This window comes from Ovis canadensis, chromosome 5 (genome assembly GCF_042477335.2).
Source record: "Ovis canadensis isolate MfBH-ARS-UI-01 breed Bighorn chromosome 5, ARS-UI_OviCan_v2, whole genome shotgun sequence".
NCBI lineage: Eukaryota > Metazoa > Chordata > Mammalia > Artiodactyla > Bovidae > Ovis > Ovis canadensis.
Genome location: NC_091249.1, coordinates 28,322,637 through 28,349,939, shown reverse-complemented (window position 1 = coordinate 28,349,939; position 27,303 = coordinate 28,322,637). Strand labels below are relative to the sequence as shown.

Sequence of the window (27,303 nt, the reverse complement as noted above, 5' to 3'; positions counted from 1 at the left end):
TGGCTGGACCCAGGGGCAGGGGGCAGGGGTTGGTCCCCAGCCAGTCCCTCATGCCTTTGCTCCCCCCAGGTCATCTTTGGCAAGTCCAGCTGCAGTGAATTTACCCGTGAAGCCTTCGCACCGGTGGTCTACCATAACAAGTATGTGGGCTGGGGTGGGGGACTGGTGGGGGTACAGATGGGCAGGAAGAGGGGTGCGGGGGATGGGCAGGCTCCTGGAGTGCAAATGGGGACACCTGAGGCAGACAGCAGGAACAGTGGGGCCTGGCAAAGGGGGTGAGACAGGCAAGGGGGAGCCCAGCTCCCAGCAGAACCCCCAGCCTGGCCCCCTAGGTCTCCCGAGTTCTACGAGGAGTTCAAGCTGCGTCTTCCCGCCTGCGTGACTGAGAACCACCATCTGCTCTTCACCTTCTACCACGTCAGCTGCCAGCCCCGGCCTGGCACGGCCCTGGAGACTCCTGTGGGCTTCACTGTGAGCCCCCCACCGCCTCTCCCCATCCATGCCCCGCCCTCCTGGCCCTTGTCCGGCCCCACATCTGACCCCCTGTCTCTCCCCAGTGGATCCCACTGCTGCAGCACGGCCGCCTGAGGACAGGCCCCTTCTGCCTCCCCGTGTCGGTAGACCAGCCCCCGCCCAGCTACTCCGTGCTCACACCGGATGTGCGTGCCCTGGACCCCCTGCCAACCAGCACCGGGTCCCAAGAACCCCAGTCATGCCCTGCTTTCCTTCCCGCAGCACCCCTGGGCACGTTGTCCTCTGCTGAGGTCTCATCATACCCATCCCTGTTATTAATCCTGTGTGTCTTCCTGCCCCATGTGTATCCCTCCCTGCTGTGGGGTGTCCCTCCCTTGTTAATGCCCCCCCACCTCTGCACTCACTGTTCCCCACCAAGACCCCACTGCCTCGCCGCTTCAGGCCCCTGTTTGCAGCCCTGCCTGCCTGACACTCTCCCCAGAGCACTTCCTCCCCATGGGAATGCTGTGTCAGCCTCGCACAAACCCTTTCATTTGCACCAGATCCTCTCATTATGCTGTCTTCTGTTCATTCCCTCCAATAACATTCAGCCTCAGTCTCCCTTCTCCTATGAGTGTCCTGGGCATCCCTGAGCCTGCCCAGGGGACCCCCGTCAGTGCTGCCCACAATCCGCCCCCATCTCTGGGCTGGGCTGCGGGTCCAGGGGGCAAGGTGCCCAGCAGTTCCCCCAGGCAGGGCCACAGTCAGGCCACAGTGTCGCAATGGCTGAGTCAGGGCAGGGGAGGGTGGGCCCGTGTCCACCTGGCGTGTCCCTCCCACAGGTGGCACTGCCGGGCATGCGCTGGGTGGATGGTCACAAGGGTGTGTTCAGCGTGGAGCTCACAGCTGTGTCCTCTGTGCATCCCCAGGTAGGGGGCGGGGCCGCAACCCAGGAGTCTGGCCCTGGGGTTGGGCAACACTTTCCTCTGTCCTGGGAGGCCTGGCCTTGGGCCATGGACGTGACTTTGGCCAGCAAGGCTGGCTCCCAGGGAAGCTGCTGACTCAGGCGGGGGTGGCCATGCCGATGGCCATCGCAGCTGGAGCTTTGGCCTTTTCTGCATGGTCTCTCCTCTTCCCCCTGCCCCCAGTTTGCCCCTTGCTATGTCTGTGATCGCGCCTGTCTTTTTTTTTCAATTTATCTATCTATCTATTTTTGGCTGTGCTGGGTCTTCGTTGCTGCGCACACTTTCTCAAGTTGCAGTGAGTGGGGGCTCCTCTAGTTGCGGTGCATGGGCGCCTCATTGCGGTGGCTTCTCTTGTGGAGTGCAGGCTCTCGGGCACGCGGATTTTAGTTGCAGTGTGTGGGCTTCAGTAGTTGGGGCATGTGGGCTCTAGAGCCTGGGCTCAGTAATTGTGGTGCCCAGGCGTAGTTGCTCCATGGGCATGTGGGATCTTCTCGGGCCAGGGTTCGAATCCACATCCCCTGCATTGACGAGTGGATTCTTAACTATTGGACCACCAGGGAAGCTCCCTCCTCATTTCTTTTCCATTCACTGGTCTCCGGCCTCACTGTCTTGACCTACTCAGTCTCCCGCTCAAACCCTGGGTCCTTCCCTGTTCCTACCCTGCTCACCTGGTCCCCCACCAGGACCCCCACCTGGACAAGTTCTTCACCCTGGTGCACGTCCTGGAGGAGGGGGCCTTTCCGTTCCGGCTGAAGGACGCGGTGCTGAGCGAGGGCACTGTGGAGCAGGAGCTGCGGGCCAGCCTGGCGGCCCTGCGCCTCGCCAGCCCCGAGCCCCTCGTCGCCTTCTCCCACCACGTACTGGACAAGCTCGTTCGTCTGGTTGTGCGACCCCCGGTCATTGGTGGCCAGATTGGTGAGCTGTCACAGCCTCAGACTTTAGTTTCCCCATCTAGAGAGTGGGCCCAGTGACTAGTGGTGACCTCCCATAGCCCATTTATCTCTCTGGGCTCAACTTTCCAATCTGAAAAATGGCCCCTCAGTCCCCTAGTCCCCTGACCTTTTGAAGACCACATGACCCCCTTGGACCCTGAAGTAGGAGCTTGGAACTTAACCTCTGCTCTGCCCGGCAGTGAACCTGGGTCGTGGCGCCTTTGAAGCAATGGCCCACGTGGTCAGCCTCGTCCACCGGAGCCTAGAGGGTGCCCAGGACACCCGTGGTCACTGCCCACTGCTGGCTGCATATGTCTACTATGCCTTTCGACTGCCTGGCACAGAGCCCAGCCTCCCAGGTGGTGAGTGTCGGTGGGAGACTCGGGGGCACAAGAAATACCTGGGAGAGAAGCATCCTAAGCAAAGGGAAGGCATGTGCAAAGGTCCTGAGGCTACAGGCCTTGGTTGGTTTATACAAGGTATAGGAGAGCGAGAGAGAGAACTTTGTACCCCAGCCCTAGGACTGTGGTCTCTATAAATTTTATTGACAAGCGATTCAGCCAGTTAGCAAGCAGGGACTAGAGCAGAGCAGCCTGGGTTTGGCTTTCATTTCTGCCTGTGAGTTCTGTGACCTCAGGCAATGCCTTTACCTCTCTTGGCCTGTCTTCCTATCTTTTAAACAACAATACTAGTGCCTCTCTTGTGGGAGTGTTAGTAATAATAAATGGCAAGTGAAAGTGTTAGTTACTCAGCGACCCCATGGATTGTAGCTCACCAGGCTCCTCTGTCCGTGGGATTCTCCAGGCAAGAATACTGGAGTGGGTTGCCATTTCCTTCTCCAGGGGATCTTCCTGACCCAGGGATCTAACCCAGGTCTCCTGCATTGAAGGCAGATTCTTTACCGTCTGAGCCTCTAGGAAAGTCCAAACGGCATAGTAATCCATGTGAAATACTTGGCACAGTGAACACTTAGTAAAGTTGGATGATATTTTCATTTGTTGCCGCTGCTAAGTCACTTCAGTCGTGTCCAACTCTGTGCGACCCCATAGACGGCAGCCCACCAGGCTTCCCTGTCCTTGGGATTTTCCAGGCCAGAATACTGGAGTGGGTTGCCATTTCCTTCTCCAATGCATGAAAGTGAAGTCGCTCCATTGTGTCCGACTCTTAGCGACCCCATGGACTTCAGCCTACCAGGCTCCTCCATCCATGGGATTTTCCAGGCAAGAGTACTGGAGTGGGGTGCCATTGCCTTCTCCTTTCATTTGCTAAATGATTAGTAATACCCAGTAACCCTTCTGGACACATACAATATGCCGGGCACTCCGTGTTTTTCATCCTTCTCAAAATTGCTATGAGGCTGGGCCACTATTACACCCATTTTATGGGTGAGGAACCTAGGGGTTTAGAGGCAGAAGGTGACTTTGGGGACTTCCCTGGAGGTCCAGTGGTTAAGACTCTGTGCTTCCACTGCAGGGGACGTGGGTTCAATCCCTGGTCGGGGAACTAAGGTCCTTCATGCTGTGTGATGCAGCCAAAAGAACAACCCCAAAACAACAACAACAACAAAACACACGAAAAGGAAGGGGCTCCGCCAAGGGCATCCGACTGGGAAGGGACAGGAGGTCATCAGGGCAGGTGGGCAGGGGGCTGAGCATGCTCCTTCCGTCCTCAGGGGCCGCTCCAGTGATGGTGCAGCCTGCCACGCTGGCCCGTGGCCCTGGCCGCCCCGCCAGCCTCTGCCTGGCACGCTCTAAGAGTATCAGCAGCAGCAACCCCGACCTGGCCGTGGCCCCTGGCTCTGTGGATGACGAGGTCTCCCGCATCCTGGCCAGCAAGGTAGGCGAGGGGCCCCTGCTGGCGCCAGCCTCGGGGGTCATGGCCGCCGTGTGGGTGGGTGAAAGATTTCAGTGTTGAAGGAAAACGGAACGACAAACAACAGCGCAGATGAAGGCTTGACCCTGGGGCCTCCCTGGCGGTCCAGCGGGTAGGACTCCGCACTTTCACTGCCAAGGGTGCGGGTTCAGTCCCTGGTTGGGGAACTAAGATCCCACAAGCCACATGCGCGCGCGCGCGCGTGTGTGTGTGTGTGTGTGTGCGCCAAGGGTGCGGGGTGTGTGTGTGTGTGTGTGTGTGCCAAGGGTGCGGGGTGTGTGTGTGTGTGTGCGCGCCAAGGGTGTGGGGTGTGTGTGTGTGTGTGTGCCAAGGGTGCGGGGGGGTGTGTGTGTGTGCGCGCCAAGGGTGTGGGGTGTGTGTGTGTGTGTGTGTGTGTGCCAAGGGTGCGGGGGGGGGTGTGTGTGTGTGTGTGCCAAGGGTGCGGGGTGTGTGTGTGTGTGTGTGTGTGTGTGTGCCAAGGGTACGGGGTGTGTGTGTGTGTGTGTGTGTGCCAAGGGTGCGGGGTGTGTGTGTGTGTGTGTGTGTGTGTGTGCCAAGGGTGCGGGTTCAGTCCCTGGTTGGGGAACTAAGATCCCACAAGCCACATGCGTGTGTGTGTGTGTGTGTGTGCTAAGTCGCTTCAGTTGTGTCCGACTCTTTGTGACCCAGTGGACCTTAGCCTGCCAGGCTCCTCTGTCCCTGGGATTCTCCAGGCAAGAATATTAGAGTGGGTTGCTGTTTCCTTCACACAAGCCACACAGAATGGCAAAAAAAAAAACTTGACCCTGGACAGCAGGGCTGGCTGTCAGTTCGGGAGCTGTGACTTGGATTCTTAGGCGGACCCATGGATGGGTGACTGGAGCTTGAAAAAGGAGCAGCCTGTACGTGGCGCAGCGAGGTGTTTCCACATGTGCCACACGCGTGTATCCACAGGGGGCGCCCATGTGCACATTGCCCACGCATATTGGAACACGGTTGCGTGTACTCGTGTATTCCATGCACAGACACATGTGGGAGGCATATACACACATACCCTGTGCGTGTATTGCAGGGTCACATGTGGGTGTCCACGTGGGCACATGCGTGGCCCAGGGCAGTGAGCACGCTCTGTGTTTGTCGCTGGTTTCTCTGCCCTCTGCCCTCAGACACTCCCACTTACCCGTGTGTCTCCAGGGTATCGACCGCTCACACTCCTGGGTGAATGCTGCTTATGCTCCGGGAGGCAGCAAGGCTGTGCTGCGACGGGCCCCCCCTTATTGCGGGGCCGACCCCAGACAGGTGCCCTCCCTACCTGACGTGCCCCTGCACGTGCATCACCCCACCTCAGCATGGGCTCCTCCCACCTTCCTGGCTGCTGCCGACTAACCTAGGGGGGCTGCCTGGAGGAGGCGGGAGACCCACCCCCCACCTCCTGCCTTCGTTTGGGGCTGTGGCATATGATGTTGTGGATGGTGTAGGCAACACGGGCATCTTCATGAGCCTTTTACTGCCATACAGACCACCGCCTCAGGCAGAGACAGAAGGGACAGAGCAGTGTCCAAATAGCATGCAAATGATGTGCAGTGACGGAAAGGGAGGGGCAGTATGCAAATAGCATGCAGATGACCCAGCCACTCTAACCTCACTTCCTGCATGGCCTCTCTCTCTCCCCTTAATCCACTCTGTTCAGGAGATTCAGCTGTCCCCTTGACACAGCAACCTGAATGATGCCCAGAGGGCAGAACTGAACCTTGGCTCCCTCACCCCATTTCAGGCAGAGGGATCCCTTCCCAGGACCCTGGTTGTGGGGAGGGGCTTTGCCATCAGATAGTCCTGGGATGAGTCCTGGTTCTGTTAGGGGCTCACTCTGCGCTCCAGGCTTAGAATTTTCAGAAGTAGTGAAGACTTGCTGTTCAGTGCAGCGGCCCCAAGCCTGGGAAGGAGTTAGGGCATCACAGGTAGGACTTCGTTGGGGAGAGAGATCCTCCGGCCAGCCTCATCCTTGAGCTGCTGGCTAGTCGGGGAGATTGATGCCTATCAAACAAACACACGACTATGTAAGTGCAGGAAGTGAAAACATCTGCAAGGAAGTGAACCAAGACAGGGCGGTCTGAAGAGTCTCTCTCCTAGAAGGTGACCTAAAGAGTGAGATAGAGCCAGCCAGGGACCAGTGGGTGTTCCAGGTGGAGGGAAAGGCTCTGCAGAGGTTGGGAGCAAGCTCAGAGGCCCCTGGGCACCCAAGGCTAGATTCCCTGCACACTTGGCCCCAGGCCACGTGTTCCAGCTTTGTGCCTGTCACCTAGGCAACCTGCACGGCATGGCAACCAGGGGACTGTTCACAGCTTGAGCAGGGGAACTTCTGGGCAGGCTTCTAAGATTTATGATAGTCTGGCATCATGGGCCTTTCCAGCACCCCCCTGACGTTTTGAACTGTCCTCCCCACAGTGCCCTCAGTTCTCTGGGGTGTCAGCTGGGCTTGGAAGGGCATACTGCAGGTGGCAAGGTGTCAAGAGGGCAGGCATTCCGGACCTCAGGAGGAGGAGGCGGGAGGTGGCAGTGAGGCTGGCCTTCGCAGGCCTTGGCAGTGGGTGGCCCATCTGATGTAGACCAGGGAGCCCAGGGTGTGTGGCTGGGACTGTGGGAGCTGTGGGGGCCCCCTCATGCTCGAGGCAAGGGCCTGGGCAGTTTCCAGGGCTGGGCCAGTTCCATCATTGGATCATCTCCTCTCCCTGTCAGTGGCCTCACCTTCTGACCAGCCAAGGAGGCGGGGGAAGTGGAGCTTGAGCTCTCCATGCCCATTTCACAGATGGGAAAGCTGAGGCCTGGCGAGGCCCCAAGTAAGGCTGGAGTGGGGCCAGGCCTGGAACCTGGAGCTCTCGGCTGCTCCTGCTGCCTCTCATCAGTTCACCTCCTCTGTCCTTATCTTCCTTTTCCTTCTTTCTCCTCCTCCATTCTCCCCTTTAATCCCCTTTGTCTGTGCTCTGCGCCCCTGTCTACACTCTCACTCCACCTTGTTGACCTCTGTCCATCGGTGAACTCACGGACTCACTCACCCTCCGCTGTCAACCCCACTCGCATTCCCTGCCTCTGCCCATGTTATCCTCTCCATCTATGTTGATTTCATTCTTTCCACCTACACGCCCCCCACCCCCACTCTTCTCTTACTTTTGTCTGCCGGGTCCTGCTCTATCCGCGCTCACCTCCGACGGGCTCCTGTCCACATCCTCACCTGTCCCCTTCACCCTGCTTGTCGCCTCCTTACTGTGCCTTGCTTATTCTCATCTCTTCCATCACTTTCATGCCTTCTCCGTCTGAATCCACACACTGCTGTCTTTATTTATTAACACTGCTCGTTCCATCCACGCCCCCACTGTCCGTCCACATGGGCACACCTCCCCTCTATCCACGCTGCTGACCATCTCTCTTCTCCATCCATACCGTCTATACCCACACTAACCGCCCCCCACCCCCCACCATCCCATCCCCTTGCCATTCCATCATAGGCCATCGACCGCAGCTCTAGCCGAACCTCTTCCTGCCTCGAGAGCTCCTCCTCGTCCCCGCCCACCACCCAGCCGAGACCCACTGTGCAGAAGGTAGTTGGAGACGGGGTGGGTGACTGCACTTTGAGGTCCAGAGCTCCCTTGAGCGCCCAAGTCCAGTGGGGTCTGGAGAGCCAGGGAGAGGGCGCACTGACTGCTTCTGGCCCCTCTCCTCCTGCATGGCCTCCCCTTGCTCTGACCCCGAGCCATCCAGCTGCATCCTCCCCTGTCACACTGGGGGTACAGCGTGGGCGCCTCTGCACTCCGTGACCCCTGCCCCTGCCCCCAGCTGCTACATGAGGAGCTGGCCCTGCAGTGGGTGGTCAGCGGCAGTGCTGTGCGCGAAGCCGTCCTGCAGCACGCCTGGTTCTTCTTCCAGCTCATGGTGAGACTCCCTGTTCCCTGCCCGAGAGCAAGGGCCCCTGGAGAGACTCTCTTAAGATTGCACCTAAGCCCCCTGAGAAATGACCCCAAGAGACCCCCCCACATGGAGATAAGAGATGCCTAAGGGAATCTCTCCCTGGAGAGCCCCTGAAACTTACCTGAAACCCCCTCCCCTGTGTGAAGGATTTTCTCCCCACTTTTCCTGTGACACCATTGAGAAACTCTACCTAGCAAGGAGACCCACCTCATCCCCAAGAGACAGAAGGAAACTATTGAGATCAGACTTGAACACGCCCCCAGACTCCTCAAGAGGTGCCTTGAACTATTCCTGCTGACAATAACCACCCCCACCTCAATCTGGTGGGCCTTGAAGCCCCACCCTCATTCCAACCGCCCAAGTTTGACCACTGGAGACCAGTTCTAGCCCCACACATCTCTCTCAGAGCCTCCTACCCCTCTAGCTAGCCCTCACTTAGGCCCTACCCATGGCCTTCTCAGGCCCCACCCACCATTCTCGGGCCCCACCCACACGGTCAGATCCCAGGATCCCTTATGCCCACCTTTAGCCTACCTCAAACCATCACTCACAGTCCCCCAGGTTCCACCCCCTTCTGGCAAGCCACCTCCACCTCCACCCCCCGTCCTCTCGCTTGGCCCCCAGGTGAAAAGCATGACGCTGCACCTGCTCCTGGGTCAGAAGCTGGACACACCCCGCAAACTTCGCTTCCCTGGACGCTTCCTGGACGACATTGCAGCCCTGGTGGGCTCTGTAGGCCTGGAGGTTATCACCCGCATCCACAAGGTGAGGGATGTGGGGCCTCCACGGTGTGTGGTGGGGCGGGGATCCTGAGGGAAGACATGGAGCCAGCCAGGTGGGGTGCCAATCTGCCCGGTGCTTCCTGGCTGCAAGACCACAAATCCCATTCATTGGATGGGTCTGTTTACTCAACATCTGTTTCTTAAAGCACCTACTGTGTGCGCAGCCCTGGGCTGGGAGCTAGAGACAGACGGTGGTGACCAAAGCAGACCCAGTTCCTTGCTTTCATGGAGCTGTTAGGGAGAGATTTGAAGGAGGTAAAGGAGCAGTCTGTGTGATATCCAGGAAAGAATGTTCTAGGCAGCGGGAACAGCAGTTGCAAAGGCCCTGGGGCAGGACTGCCTCTGCTGGAAAGCAGTGAGCAGTTAGATAGCCTACGCTTCAGGCTGCAGCGGAGTTAACCAAGGATGGGAATGAGAGTTGGGGAGGGCAGGGAGGTGCCAGGGCAGATCCATTAGCCCTTAGCAACAGTGCCAGTATACAGTGAGTACTCAATAAACGGACATTGATATTTGAAACTTTGACAGTTATCCAGATGTGGAACCACTAATTCTAGTGCTCATAGGAGCTGTGCAGACAATAATGATAATAATAAAACTATGCGTTTGTTGAGCACTTGCTGTATACCTGAATACTTTAGGTGGATCCCGTCATTAAACTCTCCCTGCAGCTTCATGAACTTAGTGTTATTGTTTTTTCCATCTTACCAATGGAGAAACTGAGGCAGAGAATGACTGATAACCTGGTATCACATGACTGGAAAGGGGCAGAATGGAGATTTGAACCCTCAACCACCAGCTTCAGTTGGGAGAGTAGGGCTTCTGGTGGACCAGAGGGCATGTGCCCACTGGCTGTGGCCAGAATGTTTGATTTTTAAAATAATTTTGTTTAATTAATTTATTTTGATTTTTTGTATAATTTTAATTAATTAATTTACTTTGGGCTGTGCTGGTAAGAGAGGCTCGTGCCTTTCTCTAGTTGCGGAGAGTGGGGTCTGCTCTCTAGTTGCTTCGCGGTGGGCAGGCTTCTCCTTGTGCAGCACCGGCTCCAGGGCATGCGGGCTTCAGTAGTTGCGGCACGTGGGCTCCGTAGTTGTGGTTCTGAGGCTCTAGAGCACAGGTTCAGTAGTTGTGGCACATGGGCTTAGCTGCGCTGAAGCATGTGGGAATCCTCCCGGATCAAGGATCAAACCCGTGTCTCCTGCATTGGCAGGTGAATTCGTAACCACTGAGCCACCGGGGAAGTCTAGAATGTCTGATTTCCAAAGAGAAAGGGGACTTCTGTGTTTGATGGGAATTTTCCAGATGTTTGAAATGCCAGTCCAGCCTAAGCTGGCTCTTGTGCAATTCCCCGTGACCTTTGGGCTGATCTCAAAGGCCTTGACCTGGTTGCACTAAAGTCTCCCTAGGAGCTAAGTTTCATATTACGAGGAAACCCCCCTTCAAGAGGGCTCGGGGAAGAACAGCACCCTTGAGAAGCAGCTTTGTCACAGCCGCTGGGGGGGCATCGGTGACGGGTCCCAGCGGTCATTCCTTCACTGGACATTTATGGAGCATCCAATTATATCAGGTTCAGTGCACCAGGCAGACCCTGTCTCTGCCCTCCCGTGGACTTGGAGCTCAGGCGGGTTTTATATTTTTGTCTCTGTCACAGGACCTGAGAACCCCTGAGGCTAACTTGTGAGGCCATAGGGTAACTCACGAGAACAGGAGGGCAGCTGGGCCTTGAGGCCATGTCAGCCTCCTTGCTGTTTCTCCCCTTGCTGGGCACTTCCTGCTCCGGGGCCTTTGCACTTACTGTTCCTTCTTTCTCATCCTTCTGGCTCCCCTCTCTCTTTTTTTCTTAATTTGTTTTTGGCTGTGATGGGTCTTCATTGCTGTAAACGAGTTTTCTCTAGTTGCGGCAAGCAGGGGGCTATGCTCCAGTTCCAGTGCTCAAGCTTCTCATTGTGGTGGCTTCTCTTGTTTTGGCCACCTGATACAAAGAGCAAACTCATTGGAAAAGAACCTGATGCTAGGAAAAATTGAAGGCAAAAGGAGAAGAGGGCGGCAGAGGATGAGATGGTTAGATAGCATCATCGACTCAATGGACATGAATTTAAGCAAACTCCCGGAGATAGTGAAGGACAGGGGAGCCTGACATGCTGCAATCCGTCAGATCGTAAAGAGTCAGATATGATTTAGTGAATGAACAACAACTCTTGTTGTGAACGCAGGCTCAGTAGTTGTAGAGTATGGACTTAGTTGCTCCAAAGTGCGTGGGATCTTCCCAGTCCAGGGATCGAATTTGTGTCCCCTGCATTGGTAGGCAGATGCTTAACCACTGGACCGCCAATGAAGTCCCCAGGCTTCTCTTGAACTAGCATCCTGTTAGGTGTCTTTGAAACATGTTACTTTTATCAGTTAGGGCAGAGGTTAATTTGCTTGAATATCGTCACAAGCGGTTTAAATGTGACCAGAGTTTATTCCTGAGCGTAAGTGGGTTGCAGGGAGCTCCGCAGTGTGGGCCTGGCCATCTCAGTTCATCATAGTACCCGCCACATCAGGTATTTCAAGGTGGTGGGAACAGGAGGACCCGCCACATCACTTTTCTCAAATTCCATTGGCCAGAATATGGTCACATGATTTTTCTCCGTTGCAAGGAAGGCTGGGAAATGTAGTCCCTACCCAGCTCTGAACTCTGAGAAAGGGCCCCAGTACTTAAGAGAGGATATGAGTGGGGGTTAGCAGCCAGTCTCTGCCATCTGCGTCGTCTTACTGAAATCTGGTGAGAGAGGGGACTTCCCTGCTGGTCCAGTGGCTAAGACTCGGTGCTCCCCATGCAGGGGCCCCAGGGTTTGCTCCCTGGCCAGGGAACTAGATCTGCAACTAAGACCAAGCACAGCCAAATAAATAAATACTTGTAAAACTAAATAAAATCTGGTGAGAGGAGAAAACAGAGTGCCCTCAACAGAGCTGGATGGAGAGTAGACACCTACCTGGGGGGAAGGGAAGAGCTAGTCAGAGAGAGGAGGACAACCAGGAAGGCCAGGAGTCTGGAGCTGAGACAAGGGCGTGTCAAGGAGGCCCAAGGCTTTGCGGCAGTGACCCTGCTCCTGGAGGTCACTGGTGGCCTTGGCGAGAGCCAGGCCCAGGGCAGGGACTGAGGCTCGATGGGGCGAGTGGGCGTGGGCTGACAGGCCCTGTGCCCCCAGGACGCGGAGCTGGCCGAGCGCCTCAACGCCAGCCTGGCCTTCTTCCTCAGCGACCTGCTGTCCCTGGTGGACCGCGGCTTCGTCTTCAGCCTGGTCCGGGCTCTCTACAAGCAGGTAGAAGTGGTGGGCACGGCGCACCTGAAGGAACGTGGCAGGGCTGGCAGTCCTCCGGGGGATGTGGGTGGGGGGTGGGCAGAACCACGTTAATGTCGCCTGCCAACCCCTCCCCTGCAGGTGGCCACACGGCTGCAGTCGGCCCCCAACCCGGCAGTGCTGCTGACCCTGCGCATGGACTTCACGCGCATCCTGTGCAGCCATGAGCACTACGTGACCCTCAACCTCCCCTGCTGCCCTCTGTCGCCCCCCGCCTCGCCTTCGCCCTCTGTGTCCTCCACCGCCTCCCAGGTGGGTTGGCCTCACTTCTGACGCCTCTTCTTGACCCATCGACCTCTTGCCTTCCAGCCCTTCCTCTGCGGTCCCCTCATCTCTGTCCATTTCACACATAGGCCACTGCTCAAGGGATTGACCCCTTCTCGCTGACCCTTCACCTCTGACCCTGCATTCTCAGCAACTTCCCAGGAGGACCAGCTTCTGATTTCTTGCTTCTAACTCCCAGACTGGCATTCCATCTGCCATTTCTAAGATCTCTGATTTTGGACTCAGCCCCCTGTCATCTCACCAATGAGTTAACCCCGACCTCTCCCCTCTGACCCTTGACCCCCTGATCCCCTGTTTTGTCCCCCATCCTCTCCAGAGCTCCACCTTCTCCAGCCAGGCCCCAGACCCCAAGGTGATCAGCATGTTCGAGCTGAGCGGGCCTTTCCGGCAGCAGCATTTCCTGGCTGGGCTCCTGCTGACAGAACTGGCCTTGGCCATGGAACCTGAGGCCGAGGGGTGAGTGCAGGCCCTGTCTGGTCCCTCGGGGTGGGGGGTAGGGTGCAGGAGCCACACCCACTCCATCCTGAGCACCTCACTACTTTGCAGGGCGTCCCTGCTGCACAAGAAGGCCATCTGTGCTGTCCACAGCCTGCTCTGCAGCCATGACGCCGACCCCCGCTATGCCGAGGCCACCGTGAAGGCCCGGGTGGCCGAGCTATACCTGCCACTGCTGTCACTCGCCCGGGACACGCTGCCACGGCTGCATGACTTTGCCGGTCAGCAGGGCAGGGTCGGGCGGGGTGGGTTCTGCCATCTGGGGACCTGATTGATCCCACAAGGCTCAGGTCAGGAAACGTGGGCAAGGAGTTAAAACATGGGTGTTAGGGTCAGAGGAGCGGGTTTAAGTTCTGCCACAGGGCCCCAGGAAAGCCTCAAGGTCAGAAAAGGCTCAAGTCAGAAAAAGTGGGCAAGGAGCAAAAAACCTGGATGTTAGCATCAGAGAAGTGGCTTTAAGTCCTGCCACAGGGCCTCAAGAAAGCCATTAACCTTGCTGAGCTTCAAGTTTCTCACCTGTAAAATGGGGGCAGTGACAGTACCAACTACTCCTAGGATTTTGTGAATATCTGGGGAGGTGTAGGACTGGAATACTCCTAGGATTTTGTGAATATCTGGGGAGGTGTAGGACTGGAATACTGTCAGTGCACGATAAATGGGAGATGAATTATCTGTTCAAAAGAGGTGGGAGGAGGGAGAGGTGGGGAACATCAGGGTGAGAGGGCAATTAGAGCCTTGTGTTCATTAATTTGCACATTGACCAGCACCTTCGATAAACGAGTGTGCACTGTGGTTGAAACACACAGACTTGGAATTGGTGGGTTGATGCCCTTTGTCATTTCAGGGAAACTCTCAGTTGTTATCTCTTGATTTTTTTATTTTTTTTTTCTTTTCTGCCTTTTCTTTTCTCTCTTCTCTCCTCCTGGGACTCCAATGACACGTATGTTAGACCTTTATGATCTTGTTACACGTGTCTGCTGTGCTCTGTTCTGCTTTTCATTCTGTTGCTCTCTTGTGCATGAGTTAGGAAACTTTTCACCTGTGTTTGAGCTCACGACCTCTGTCTTCGGCTATGTCTGGTCTTCTGTTAACGGCCTTGGTTGAGTTCTGAATTTCAGATGTTTTATTTTTCACTTGTAATATTTGATGTTTTTTGTTGTAGATTTCAGCTGTCTGTTGACACTCTCCATCTTTTTATCCTTGTTTGTGCATCTTTTCTACATTTCATCTTTAAAAATTTATTTATTTATTTGGTTGCACCGGGTCTTAGTTATAGCATCTGAGGTCTTTAGTTGAAGCATGTGGGATGTAGTTCCTTGACTAGGGATTGAACCCAGACCCCCTGCATTGGGAGTGCAAAGCCTTAGCCACTGAACCACCAGGAAAATCCTCTACTTTTTATTTCAGTGTCCTGTTTGCTCACTTCAGTATTTGATCATCTCTGTGCCATGCCTGCTTCTGTTGTCTTTTCTCCCCTGTCAATCACATTTTCCTGCCTCTTCACTTCTTCTGATTTTTTTCTCGTATTTTGGACATTGTGTGTAAAAGGGCCATCAGGAGTGAGGCAATGTCCTCTTTGCCCAGTGAGGGTTTGTCTTTCCTTCTCTTAGGCAGATAGGATAAGGGGCTGAATCACCTCAATCCAGTCAGAAATGCATGTTAAACTGGGCTGGAGCTTGAGTAAAATTCAGTTGACCTTGTATCTCAAGAATCTCTAGGCTGAGACCTAGTCTGTATTTGTTGGTAGCAACTCTCTCGGATGATACTGTTATGGGGGCGAGTGGAGAGGATAGTCTTTTAAGATCATAGATTTTGGGACCAGACTTTTTAGGTTAAAATTTTAGCTTTACCATTTACCTACTATGTGACCCCAACTTAACCTGTCTTTACCTCAGTCCCTTCTTCCATAAAGTAAGGATGATAAAAGCACTTATCTCATAGGGCTGTGTTGAAGATAATAGTTAATAGTTTAAAGTGCTTAGAACACCACCTGATACGTAAGAAATGCCATGTCCGTGTCAGTTGATGCTATAATAATAGCAGCAGCAGTTATTATTACGGTTGTTACCATGCCATCACCATCTTTGCAATGACTGCTCCTGTGCACCAGGCCATGTTCTAAGCATTGAGCATAGAGTGGCCAGAGCAGATAGATACAGTCCAGGCCTTTGTGGCTCTTAGTTGCACGGTGACTGTCTCTAATTGCAAATACAATAAGTGAGCTCTGGGAGTCAATAACTAGAGACCGCACCCTGGTCTGAGGGGGTGGTATCAGGGAAGGCTTCCTTGAGGAGGTGACCTCTGAGCTGAAATTTGAGAAAGAGACAGAATTAACTGAGTTCTCTTGGCTCTCTCATCCCAGAGGGCCCAGGTCAACGCTCAAGACTGGCCTCTATGCTCGACTCGGACACAGAAGGGGAAGGGGATGTGGGAGGCACCATCAACCCCTCGGTGGCCATGGCCATTGCAGGTGGCCCCCTGGCCCCTGGCTCCCGGGCTAGTATCTCCCAGGGCCCAGCGACGGTGAGTACTGGCCTTGTCGCCAGAGACACCATCTAATGTCCGATCATCTTTGTGCCTGTGTCTAATGTCTTTTCTCCCTTATCAATCACATCTCCCTACCTCTTCACATGTCTTGTGATTTTTTGTTGTATTTTGGACACCATGTGCCTGATAACCCAGTAATAGAAGTTAGGTAATAAAGTACCGGTTGACCTGTTCTCACTTTACTATGGAGAAAACGAAGGTCAACTCTCTTCCTTCTGAGCCCCCGTCCCCTCCCCAGGCTGCTCGCTCAGGCTATGCCCTCTCTGCTGAGTCCAGTCGGACCTTGCTGGTGTGTGCGCTATGGGTCCTGAAGAACGCTGAGCCGGCCCTGCTGCAGCGCTGGGCTGCGGACCTGACCCTCCCTCAGCTGGGTCGTGTCTTGGACTTGCTGTACCTCTGCCTGGCTGCCTTTGAGTACAAGGTTCGAAGGTTGGGCAGGGGACTGAGGCATGGGGGGCAGGTTGAGGACACATGGTGGGGGGGCGCCTGGAGTGACGTGGGCTGGGTGTGCAGGGGTGGACTGAGCACCAGTTGCTGGGGGGGAAGGGGTAGACTGTTTCAGTGCTGTAAGTTACCAGCAAACTGCTCCTACAGTTTTGCCTCTGAGAGGAGTTCCATGTACCTTTCTCAGCTCCCCTGGTGGCTCAGTGGTAAAGAACCTACCTGCCAATGCAGGAAACGCAAGAGATATGGGTTTGATCCCTGGGTTGGAAAGATCCCCTGGAAGAGGAAATGGCAACCCACTCCAGTATTCTTGTCTGGAGAATCCCATGGACAGAGGAGCCTAGTGGGCTACAGTCCAAAGGGTCGCAAAGAGTCAGACATGACTTAGCAAGTGAGCACATGAGCACGTGTTGAACCAAAGCAAAAAGGGAAAATTTCTGTCATGAACAGAATCTGGGAGGTGCTGAGAGCTTGCTATAAAGGGGAGGACTGTGTTTGCAAGCACAGGTTCCTGGAGGGATAGGGCCAGAAAAAGCAGACCAGGTTAGCCCACAGAAAAGGACAGAGTCAACCCTGAACCTGTTCTCTGCCGTCTCAGGGGAAGAAGGCCTTTGAACGCATCAACAGCCTCACATTCAAGAAATCACTGGACATGAAGGCCCGACTGGAGGAAGCTATTTTGGGCACCATTGGAGCCCGACAGGAGATGGTGCGACGGAGCCGTGGTGAGAGGAAGCTGTACCCCAACACATGTCCCCACTCAGCGCCTCCCACACTTTGCACAAGGGTCCCCGAGACGGGAGCCGTTCCCGCCTGTCTGTCTGGCTCACTTTTCCCGGAAGTCCACACATTATCTCTGTACACATGGCACATGGGTTTCCCTGTTCATGTCTAACCGCGTCCACTCCGCAGGCGTCCACATCATCCAGTGACCTCACAGGGATCCCTTGTTGCATCTTTTCATGGTCACGTGTGTCCTTATGTTTTTGCACATGTGTGAACACCCACCTGTGTGTCTCAGAGAGGAGCCCATTTGGGAACCAGGAGAACGTACGCTGGCGGAAGAGCGTCACACACTGGAGACAAACCTCGGACCGTGTGGACAAGTGGGTGAAGGCGGGACATAGTTCACAGGGGTTAGATCAGTTTCCAGAGAACTGCGCCCCCAGGGCAGATAAAGGGAAAGCGCCCAGCTGTCAGGGGAGGAGTCTGGCCAGGAGAGGCCCTCCCAAGCCCCTCCCATTCCCTCTAGGACCAAGGATGAAATGGAACATGAGGCCTTGGTAGACGGGAACCTGGCAACCGAGGCAAGCCTGGTGGTCCTGGATACACTGGAGATCATCGTGCAGGTATGGCTTGATCCAGCATCTCCATGACCTCTGGCCCCACCAACGGGCCTTGTGATCTCTGACTTCAGAACCCCTCTCCCTCCCTGACTCCATAACCACCCCAGTCTCTAAGAGCTGGATTTCTGGCCTGCCAGACGGTGATGCTGTCAGAGGCCCGGGAGAGCATCCTAGGCGCGGTACTGAAGGTCGTGTTATACAGCCTGGGCAGCGCGCAGAGTGCCCTCTTCCTGCAGCACGGCCTGGCCACACAGCGGGCTCTGGTGTCCAAGGTGAGTATCTCTGACAGCCACGCCTCTTAGAGTAACAGTCACTGCCCAGTCACTGAGCACCTGCTGTGTGCCCAGACACACTCCTTAGCCACAGTGTGCAGAGGAACTGAGGGTCAGAGTGGCAGAGTCAGCTACCTGGAGTCACACAGCAAGGGCTTAAACTGGCTCAGACGCCAAAGCCTGCTGGTTTGGCCGGAGAAGGCAGAAGAGCCCTGTGCTTCTGCCCAAGTCCCCATGGGGAACCGTCTGAGTCAGAACAGGGAGAAGCTCACTGGTGTCTGTTTCACCTTGGGCGCGGGGGCCAGTTCCCAGAGCTGCTGTTTGAGGAGGACACGGAGCTGTGTGCCGACCTCTGCCTGAGGCTCCTGCGCCACTGCGGCAGCCGCATCAGCGCCATCCGCACCCATGCCAGCGCCTCCCTCTACCTCCTCATGCGCCAGAACTTCGAGATCGGCAACGTAAGCGGGGAGCGGGGGGCATGGTCTACACAGGGCTCCAGGGAGGGCCGTTGATGAGGGTTCCTTATTAATGTTTTAATAAGTTGTATTTGTTCACTTGCTTTTGCCAGGCCGGGCTCTGTTGGACATTGTCTAGTTGTGGTGCAGAGGCTTCTCACTGCAGTGGCTTCTCGCTGCGGTGTGCAGGCTCTAGGCCTGTGGGCTTCAGTAGTTGCAGCACGTGGGCTCAGTAGTTGTGGTGCACAGGCTTAGTTACCCCGTGGTATGTGGGATCTTCCCCGACCAGGGATCGAACCCGTGCGCCCTGCATGGCAGGCAGACTCTTAACGACTAGACTACCAGGGTAGTCCTGAGCAGGGGTCTGGATCAAACAGACGTGAGGCAGAAGGGGAGAGGGGTGAGGCCAGCAGGCTGAGAAGGCCCACGGGCAGGCGCGCTCTTCCTCCCGGCCCAGAATTTCGCCCGTGTGAAGATGCAAGTGACGATGTCGCTGTCGTCCCTGGTGGGAACAACACAGAACTTCAGTGAAGAGCACCTGCGGCGCTCACTCAAGACCATCCTCACCTACGCCGAGGAGGACGTGGGGCTGCGGGACAGCACCTTTGCCGAGCAGGTGATCCCCCAGGTCCCCGGCCCCACCTTCCACAGCCAGGGTCTTTGCCCCCCCCCCTTGACCCCCGACCCCACCACTTTGGCCACATCACTGCTGGCCCTTCCCCCACTCCAGGTCCAGGACCTGATGTTCAACCTGCACATGATCCTGACTGACACGGTGAAGATGAAGGAGCATCAGGAAGACCCGGAGATGCTTATCGACCTCATGTACAGGTGAGGAGGGCCGGTCACAGACAGGCGAGGGGAGAGGAGATGGTGGGAGGGAGTAGGGGAGCGTCCAGGTAACGAGAGAGACCAATAAGGATGGACAAGTGATGAGGGGCCAGGAGAGCAGACAGATGAGGACCAAGGGAGAGGACAGGTGAGATACGGGCAGGTAAAGGAGCAAAAGCAAAGGGTACCAGAGGGTCATCCAGATCGGGGTGACAAAGCAGAACCAGGACCGGTGAGGCAGACAGGTGGGAGAGGCAGGTGAGGCGCCGACCCGTGGAGGGGTGACAGATCAAGAGAGCAAAGTGCTTTGGAGGAGAGAGGAGTGTTTTGTAAGAAACTGGGGAGTGGGAGATGGGGGCCCAGGTAATGCAGACAGGGGAGGGAGGGGGCATACAGAAGGGAGGGCCCTAGGCAGACAGGTGACCTGGTTCAGGGTGCCAGGTAGAGTAGACTGACGAGAAGGACAAGTGAGGGGGTGACCCTTGTGAAGGGATGGACAGGTGTGGAGTGGAATAAGAGCGGAGACAGGGGAGTAGAGGAAGAGAGGCAGTGATGGACAGGTGGATGGGAAGACAGGTGAGAGCTGGACAGGTGAGACAGGTGAATGGGGTACAGATGAGGAGATTGGCTGGTCAGTGGGAGACGAGGAGGAGGACTGCTGAGAAGAAGAGCAGAACAGTAAGTGAGAAGACAGGTAAGGGGATGGACAGGTGAGACAGGTGAGGGGAGGGATAGGTGACTGAAGATTCAGGTGAGGAGGTGGTCTGGGGCAGATGGCTGGGGTAACAGAAGGGGATGGACAAGTGAGGGGCGAGCAGTGAGGGGCGAGGTGAGCCTCCACCCTCCTCCCACCTCCCATCTCCCATCGCCCTCACGGGGGGCTCTAGGATTGCCCTCACCCTCCTCCCACCTCCCATCGCCCTCACCCTCCTCCCACCTCCCACGGCCCTCACCCTCCTCCCACCTCCCACGGCCCTCACCCTCCCACCTCCCACGGCCCTCACCCTCCTCCCACCTCCCACGGCCCTCACCCTCCTCCCACCTCCCACGGCCCTCACCCTCCCACCTCCCACCGCCTTCACCCTCCTCCCACCTCCCACCGCCCTCACGGGGCTCTAGGATCGCCCTCACCCTCCTCCCACCTCCCATCGCCCTCACCCTCCTCCCACCTCCCATCGCCCTCACCCTCCTCCCACCTCCCACGGCCCTCACCCTCCTCCCACCTCCCACGGCCCTCACCCTCCTCCCACCTCCCACGGCCCTCACCCTCCTCCCACCTCCCACGGCCCTCACCCTCCCACCTCCCACCGCCCTCATCCTCCTCCCACCTCCCACCGCCCTCACGGGGCTCTAGGATCGCCCGGGGCTACCAGGGCTCCCCAGACCTGCGGCTGACGTGGCTGCAGAACATGGCGGGGAAGCACGCGGAGCTGGGCAACCACGCGGAGGCCGCGCAGTGCATGGTGCACGCGGCCGCCCTGGTGGCCGAGTACCTCGCGCTGTTGGAGGACAGCCGCCACCTGCCTGTGGGCTGCGTTTCCTTCCAGGTGAGTGGCGGGGGTGGGGGTCGTGGCGGGCGGGAGTGCGGCACGTGTGGGTAAAAGACCAGGCTCTGAGCCCACCTCCCACCCCAGAACATCTCGTCCAACGTGCTGGAGGAGTCCGCCATCTCCGACGACATCCTCTCACCCGACGAGGAGGGCTTCTGTTCCGGGAAGCACTTCACGGAGATGGGGCTGGTGGGGCTGCTGGAGCAGGCGGCCGTCTACTTCACCATGGTGAGGCCCAGGGCCCGGGGCAGTGCCGTACTTCCGCTCTTGGGCCCCACACCCGCTCCGGGAGATTCCAGATGGAGCTGCTGGGAGGACGCTTTCTGGGCAGGAGACTTGTCAGGGAGGATTTGGGTGTCTCTGAAGCCACTTTCCTGCCTTTCTCCCTTTAAAACTCTCAGTACATGGGTAAGGCTTGAGTATGTTCAGTGACCATTTTTAAAAAATTTTTTATTTTGGCCACACCTGGCGGCTTTGGGGAACTTAGTTTCCTGACCAGGGATTGAACCCTGGTCCCCTGCAGTGAGAGCATGGAGTTATAACCACTGGACCACTGGGGAAGTCCCTAAAATTCTTTTCTGTTATGAAAAATTTCAAGAACACGTAAAGTTGTGTCCCCACCACCCCTCATACCCAGCACCCAAAATCAGTGACCACCTATGTTTACCATCCTGTTTCAGTTCTTTGCACTGAACCTTCTTTTGTTCCTTTTTTTAATTTAATTTTATTTGTTTGTATTTACTTTTTGGTTGTTCTGGGTCTTCTCTGCTGCACGGGTTATTCTCCAGTTGTGGTACACGGGCTTATTGTGACGGCTTCTCTAGTTGTAGTGCGTGGGCTTCAGTAGTTGCGGCTCCCAGGAGGTAGAGCAACAGGCCCAATAGCTGTAGTTAACTCTGCACCATGTGAGATCTTTCTGGATCAGAAATCGAACCCCTGTCTCCTGCATTGGCAGGTGGATTCTTTGCTACTGAGCCACAAAGGAAGCCCCTAGAGGTTTTTTTGATGTTGTGTTTCTTGTTGTTACTTTGCTGGAGTCTCAGAGACAAAGGCCTTGGGAATAAGCCAGATGGTAGACACAGACCTCGGACAGTCAGCAAATAGCTCGGGACACCTGTTGTGTGCCAAGCTTGATGTTGGCCCTGGCTGGCACTCAGGAGTGCCTATTACCATGTGCCAGCAGGCAGTTGTGTGTGGAGGCCTTAGGCATCATGCCAGAAGGGCTTACATTCAGGTACTGGTCCTGGGGAGCCCCCCATCTCAGGTTCAATTTCCTGTCTGAGGGATAGGGAAAAAGAAAATGACTCCTCCTACCAATGAAGGAACATGGATAAAGCATACAGGTACACAGCACCTGGTCCACAGTAGGATGGTAGAGACCACAGAGGATGTCTGTAAGGGCTGAGTGGAACGGCTGGTACCCCATCTGGGGCAGATGCAGTCAGGGTGGGCTTCCTGGAGGAGGTGATAGAAGATGGCACCCTGGGGGAGTGGGTCGGAGCGTGGTTGGTCCAGGCAGGAGAGAAGACCAGGGTAGGTGCTGGAAACCCTGACATATTCTCACACCCTCATCCCCAGGGCGGGCTCTACGAGGCCGTGAACGAGGTCTACAAGACCCTCATTCCCATCCTGGAAGCCCACCGCGACTACAAGAAGCTAGCTGCCGTGCACGGCAAACTTCAGGAGGCCTTCACCAAGATCATGCACCAGGTGGGCCCAGGAGGCCCTCCCAGTCCCAGCCCCAGCCCCAGCCCCTGTCGACCCCTGCCATCCCCAGCTGACTTTGCCCCTTTTCTCTCCCACCACAGAGTTCCGGCTGGGAGGTGAGTGCCACCTACCTACCTCTGGGACCCTCATGACAACTGGTCAGCAGTGGTCGGGGACCACCAGGGGGCGCTGGCGGAGCACATCTGCCTGGCCACAGGGGCTCAGTGGGCGATGACCAGTGACGCACCCCCACTGCTTCCCCCCAGGTCCCCCTCCCTGCCCCAGATCTCCAGGGCAGCTTGTGACTCACCCAGCTGGGAGCTCTCCAGTGACACCCTTCCCTCGGGCAGGGCCAGCTTGGTCACCGCCTGAAAGGGGGGGCCTCCCGCTCCCACCCTCTGCCTCTGTTTCTTTTCGTCTCTATCTCTTGGTCTCTTCCCATCCATCTCTCCCAGTCTGTCTCCTTGCTTGCTTACTCTGTGTGTGTCTTTGGGTCTCTCATGCCTCCCTGTCTCCTCAACTTCCCCCAGGATCTCTGCTCATTTGCCATTTCATGTTCCCCCTCTCTGCCTCTCCCCTACTTGGGTCTATTTTTAGGCATCTCCTAGTTTGGGGAGAATTTTCTGGCCAAAGATGGCAGGAACCCAGAGCCAAGGCGGGAGGGCTGGGTGGGGGCCGGGCAGGGCAGGCGGGTCTCCTCCCTCCCTGGATCTCCCTACCCATAGAATGGTTGTCATCAGGCTGCATAACCAGGACCCTGGGGGTTGGGGGCTCTGACCTCTGACCTCCGCAATGACTTTGTCTCTCTGCCCCTGGCTTCCACCTCCCTCTCCTGGTGCCCACCCCACCCTACCTACCTGGATCCGCTTTGGTGAGTGAACATGAGCCACCCCCGCCTTTCCTGGTGGTGGGTCATCTACCTAGGGTGGGAGGAGGGGGAGTCCTCTTTCCAAACTTAGATCAGGGAGGGGAGGGGATGCCCTGGAACAAGGGAACCAGAGCAAGAGACAACCATCACTTCCTTCAGCCACGTGTGCATTTATTGAGCACCTACTGTATACCCGGGGCTCCCAGGTGGCACGATGGTAAAGAATCTGCCTGCCAAAGCAGGAGACGGGATTTCAATCTCTGGGTTGGGAAGATCCCCTGGAGAAGGAAATGGCAACCCACTCCAGTATTCTTGCTTGGGAAATCCCATGGACAGAGGAGCCTGGGAGGCTGCAGTCTATGGGGTTGCAGGGAGTTGGACATGACTAGCAGCTAAACAACAACTATATACCCAGCCACACAGACATTGAGAAGCGAGCTGTGAGCAATAGAGCCCTGTTCCTCATTGCATATTGAGATCCATACTCTGAAGAACTGCATGGAACGAGAGGGAGAATCCGAAACTCAGGGTTTGTGTTCAATGAGAATAAAGATTGAGGGAGCAGCAGATAGGCTGGAGAGAAAGAGTGAGGGTATGGGCAGTGGACAGTCGGCCAGGTCCACGTCTCTGCCTGTGATGTGATGTTCTTGGGGTCCCCCCAGTCCTCCACCCATGCCCCCATCTTCTGCACATGGGGCTGGAGGACACGTGTCTCTGGGGTAGGGGCCTCCAGGTCAATAGCAGCTCTCCCACAGCCCCAGCGCGTGTTTGGGACATATTTCCGTGTGGGCTTCTACGGCGCCCGCTTTGGTGACTTGGATGAGCAGGAGTTCGTGTACAAGGAGCCATCTATCACGAAGCTGGCTGAGATTTCACACCGGCTGGAGGCACGTCCTGGAGGTTGGGGGGTGGTCAGGGCACTGGGCTGCCCTGGGGCTGGGTGGGGGCTGCAGCCATGTGGCCCTGAGTCAGCCCTGTGTCCCCAGGAGTTCTACACGGAGAGGTTCGGGGAGGATGTGGTCGAGATCATCAAAGATTCTAACCCTGTGGACAAGACCAAGCTGGACCCGCAGAAGGTGAGGGCTTCCGACCATCTCCCCAGGGTCCCCCAAATCCTATATTCAGAGACTCCATGCACCACATCCTGTGGCCCCTCAAATCCTATTTCTCTAGGAAACTCCAAAGCTGGTCTCTCTCAGGGACCCCAGAATCCTATTCCTCAGGGATTCCCATACATCCAGATGAAATGTGAAAGTGTTAGTCGCCCAGTCATGTCTGACTCTTTGCAACACCAGGGACTGTAGCCCACCAAGCTCCTCTGTCCATGGGATTCTCCAAGCAAGAATACTGGAGTGGGTGGCCATTTCCTTCTCCAGGGGATCTTCCCAACCCAGGGATTGAGCCCTGGTCTGCATTGCAGGCAGATTCTTTACTGTCTGAGCCACCAGAAAAGCCCCAGTTGAGACATAGGGAGACTTGAGAACCCAAAGCCTGCAGACCCAGGGAGGCTCAACCCCCTTTCTGCAGGGATGGGGCCCCTGTGGGAGGCCAGCAAACCCCAGCTGTGTGTGTTGGGGCTGAAACCCTTACCCCTGGGCCCCGCACCCCAGGCCTACATCCAGATCACATACGTGGAGCCGCACTTTGACACCTATGAGCTCAAGGACCGGGTGACCTACTTCGACCGCAACTATGGGCTGCGAACCTTCCTGTTTTGCACACCCTTCACGCCAGACGGGCGTGCTCACGGCGAACTGCCAGAGCAGCATAAGCGCAAGACACTGCTGAGCACGGCCCACGCCTTCCCCTACATCAAGACCCGAATCCGTGTTTGCCACCGGGAGGAGGTGGGTGGTCAGGGGCGGCCCAGGGAGTGGGGAGGTCAAGAGACCCCAGACCAAGGGAGGCAGGGGACCCCCAAATTCCAACCTCCAGGCCCTAGTCAGCAGACTAAAACCCCTCCCTCCAGACCTCACTGACCCAAGTCTGGACTAGAACCAGGCCAGAGTTAGCAACAGCACGCCAAAAGCAGCTGAACCTTGACCCTTACCCTGCCAGACCCAGTTCCTTACACAGGCTCTTGGACCCCTATGAACCCCCAGTCAAGATCCAAGCTGCCACAGGCTGGTTTGGGTCAGGGCATCTCCAGGCCCCACCCAGTGATGCATGCCCATCCCTACCCCACAGACGGTGCTGACCCCAGTGGAGGTGGCCATCGAGGACATGCAAAAGAAGACTCGGGAGCTGGCCTTCGCCACTGAGCAGGACCCTCCTGATGCCAAGATGCTGCAGATGGTGCTGCAGGGCTCTGTGGGGCCCACTGTGAACCAGGCACGGCTGGCAGGGGAAGCAGTCTGCCCAAAGCCCCAGGAGGGGCAGGGGGTGGTGGAATGCAGACGGCTTCATGAGCCCCTGTCACCCCACAGGGACCTCTGGAGGTAGCCCAGGTGTTTCTGGCAGAGATCCCAGAAGACCCCAAGCTCTTTAGGCATCACAACAAGCTGCGGCTCTGTTTCAAAGACTTCTGCAAAAAGTAGGCCTGACCCCATCCCCGGACAGGGCCCCTCTAACCAGCCCCCTATTATGACTCTCTGCCTACCTGACTCCCCAGTACAGCCAGTCTGTCAACCTGACCCGCCTTTATGGCCTCTCTGATTTCCATTAAGTCATGTCCCTCATCTGACTCAGTGGACATGAGTTTGAGCAAGCTCCAGGAGATGGTGAAGGATAGGGAAGCTTGGTATGCTGCAATCCATGGGGCTGCAGAGAGTCAGACACGACTGAGTGAACAACAATATATCCACCTATCAGACCCCCATTATTACTCCTCTGCATGCCTGATCCCAGTTCATGGCCTCCTCACCGCTCATTTTTTTAATCCTTTTTTTTTGGTTGCACTGGGTCTTCATTGCTGCACGCAGGCTTTCTCTAGTTGTGGCAAGTGGGGGTTACCCTTGTGTGTGGGCTTCTCACTGCGATGGCTTCTCGGTGCGGAGCACAGGCTTTAGGGCCCACTGGCTTCATCAGTTGCAGCGCGTGGACTCAGTCATTGCAGTGTGCTGCTCTACAGCCTGTGGACTTCAGTAGTTGTGGCGCCTGGGCTTGCTTAGTTGCTCCACAGCATGTGGAATCTTCCCAGACCAGGGATCAAACCCAGGTCCCCTGCACTGGCAGGCGGATTCTTTACCACTGAGCCATCTGGTCCTCAGGTGTGAGGATGCGCTGCGGAAGAACAAAGCCCTGATTGGGCCGGACCAGAAGGAGTACCATCGGGAACTGGAGCGCAACTATTCCCGCCTACGGGAGGCTCTGCAGCCTTTGCTTACCCAACGCCTGCCCCAGCTGCTGGCACCAAACACAGCCGGCCTCAGGTGCCTAACCCGAGTCCCCCGCCCACCCCAGAGAGGGCGAGATGGGGCAGGCAAAGCCCGGCAGAGTGTGGGGGCTACCATATGTGTGCCCATCAACACAGGTGCTTGGGGCTTTGCACGTGCTTGTGAACACTTGCACATGTACATAATATTCAAGCTCTGAGCCACCATTTCTGATCCTAGCTAGGTTATTTCTCAGGCATGTGACTTCATTTTTCTGAGCCTCAGTTTCCACATCTGTCAAAGGGGTATGATTCATATCTCCAGTGGTGGATTTTATGAAGGAATCTCCAGTTCCACGGCTGGATCAGAACCAACCTTAAAGGAGTCAGGATGACCATAGAAGGATCTTGGGAGGGGGAGGGGGAGGAGGGGAAGGAAAGTAGTGGGAGGCAGAGGAGGAGGTGATGGCTGGAGAGCATTATGGAATTGGGGACCATGTGCCCGTGTTGATCTGCTTCATTCCCCCCCCCCCCCCCCAGGAACTCCTTGAACAGAGCAAGTTTCCGGAAGACTGACCTCTGAGCCCACAGGGCCTGGAGCCACTCCCAGAGGAACCAGGACCCTGGCCTCAGCTACCTGTGCCTTCCTGATAGTCTCTCCCACTGCCCACTTGGCTGTGAGGCGCCCACATCGTGCACAGGGCTGGGCCCTCTGTTCCTCTGTTCTCATCTGTGTGCACTGATGCTTCTTGTCTTTTCTAATTTAAAATGGTTTTTGTAAACAGCCTGTGTGGTGTGGTCCCTGGGGGCTGGGTCCCAGGTGCATACTCGACCTAATTGTTGATGACAGACACTGAGAACTAGTTGGGTGCAACAGACAGCAGTGACGACCCATGCAAG

General features: G+C 56.3%; 1 protein-coding gene across 9 annotated transcripts in view; it reads left to right on the top strand.

Moving 5' to 3' along the window:
• Positions 1-27,187, top strand: part of DOCK6 (dedicator of cytokinesis 6) — a 48,752-nt gene extending 21,565 nt beyond the window's left edge. The window contains exons 16-51 of one of the 9 annotated variants that reach the window (XR_011257181.1): positions 70-140; positions 333-471; positions 558-659; positions 1,296-1,382; positions 2,102-2,333; positions 2,551-2,712; positions 4,023-4,186; positions 5,396-5,500; positions 7,705-7,797; positions 8,033-8,128; positions 8,789-8,929; positions 12,138-12,251; positions 12,372-12,542; positions 12,892-13,031; positions 13,122-13,291; positions 15,433-15,593; positions 15,856-16,038; positions 16,660-16,786; positions 17,083-17,167; positions 17,314-17,410; positions 17,515-17,679; positions 17,985-18,137; positions 18,592-18,750; positions 18,865-18,965; positions 20,320-20,512; positions 20,600-20,743; positions 22,094-22,225; positions 22,324-22,338; positions 22,489-23,093; positions 23,846-23,977; positions 24,077-24,166; positions 24,701-24,937; positions 25,278-25,421; positions 25,517-25,623; positions 26,300-26,461; positions 26,944-27,187. Coding sequence is in view for 6 of the 9 variants with exons in the window: in XM_069591134.1 (XP_069447235.1) it covers positions 70-140; positions 333-471; positions 558-659; positions 1,296-1,382; positions 2,102-2,333; positions 2,551-2,712; positions 4,023-4,186; positions 5,396-5,500; positions 7,705-7,797; positions 8,033-8,128; positions 8,789-8,929; positions 12,138-12,251; positions 12,372-12,542; positions 12,892-13,031; positions 13,122-13,291; positions 15,433-15,593; positions 15,856-16,038; positions 16,660-16,786; positions 17,083-17,167; positions 17,314-17,410; positions 17,515-17,679; positions 17,985-18,137; positions 18,592-18,750; positions 18,865-18,965; positions 20,320-20,512; positions 20,600-20,743; positions 22,094-22,225; positions 22,324-22,338; positions 23,852-23,977; positions 24,077-24,166; positions 24,701-24,937; positions 25,278-25,421; positions 25,517-25,623; positions 26,300-26,461; positions 26,944-26,986 (4,611 nt within the window). In the remaining 3 variants the exon portion in view is untranslated. Of the gene's footprint in view, positions 1-69; positions 141-332; positions 472-557; positions 660-1,295; positions 1,383-2,101; positions 2,334-2,550; positions 2,713-4,022; positions 4,187-5,395; positions 5,501-7,704; positions 7,798-8,032; positions 8,129-8,788; positions 8,930-12,137; positions 12,252-12,371; positions 12,543-12,891; positions 13,032-13,121; positions 13,292-15,432; positions 15,594-15,855; positions 16,039-16,659; positions 16,787-17,082; positions 17,168-17,313; positions 17,411-17,514; positions 17,680-17,984; positions 18,138-18,591; positions 18,751-18,864; positions 18,966-20,319; positions 20,513-20,599; positions 20,744-22,093; positions 22,239-22,323; positions 22,339-22,488; positions 23,094-23,845; positions 23,978-24,076; positions 24,167-24,700; positions 24,938-25,277; positions 25,422-25,516; positions 25,624-26,299; positions 26,462-26,943 lie in introns of those variants that run through there. The other 8 variants (XM_069591135.1, XM_069591134.1, XM_069591140.1 and 5 more) reach the window with 8 other exon arrangements.
• The last annotated feature ends 116 nt before the right edge of the window (positions 27,188-27,303 follow it).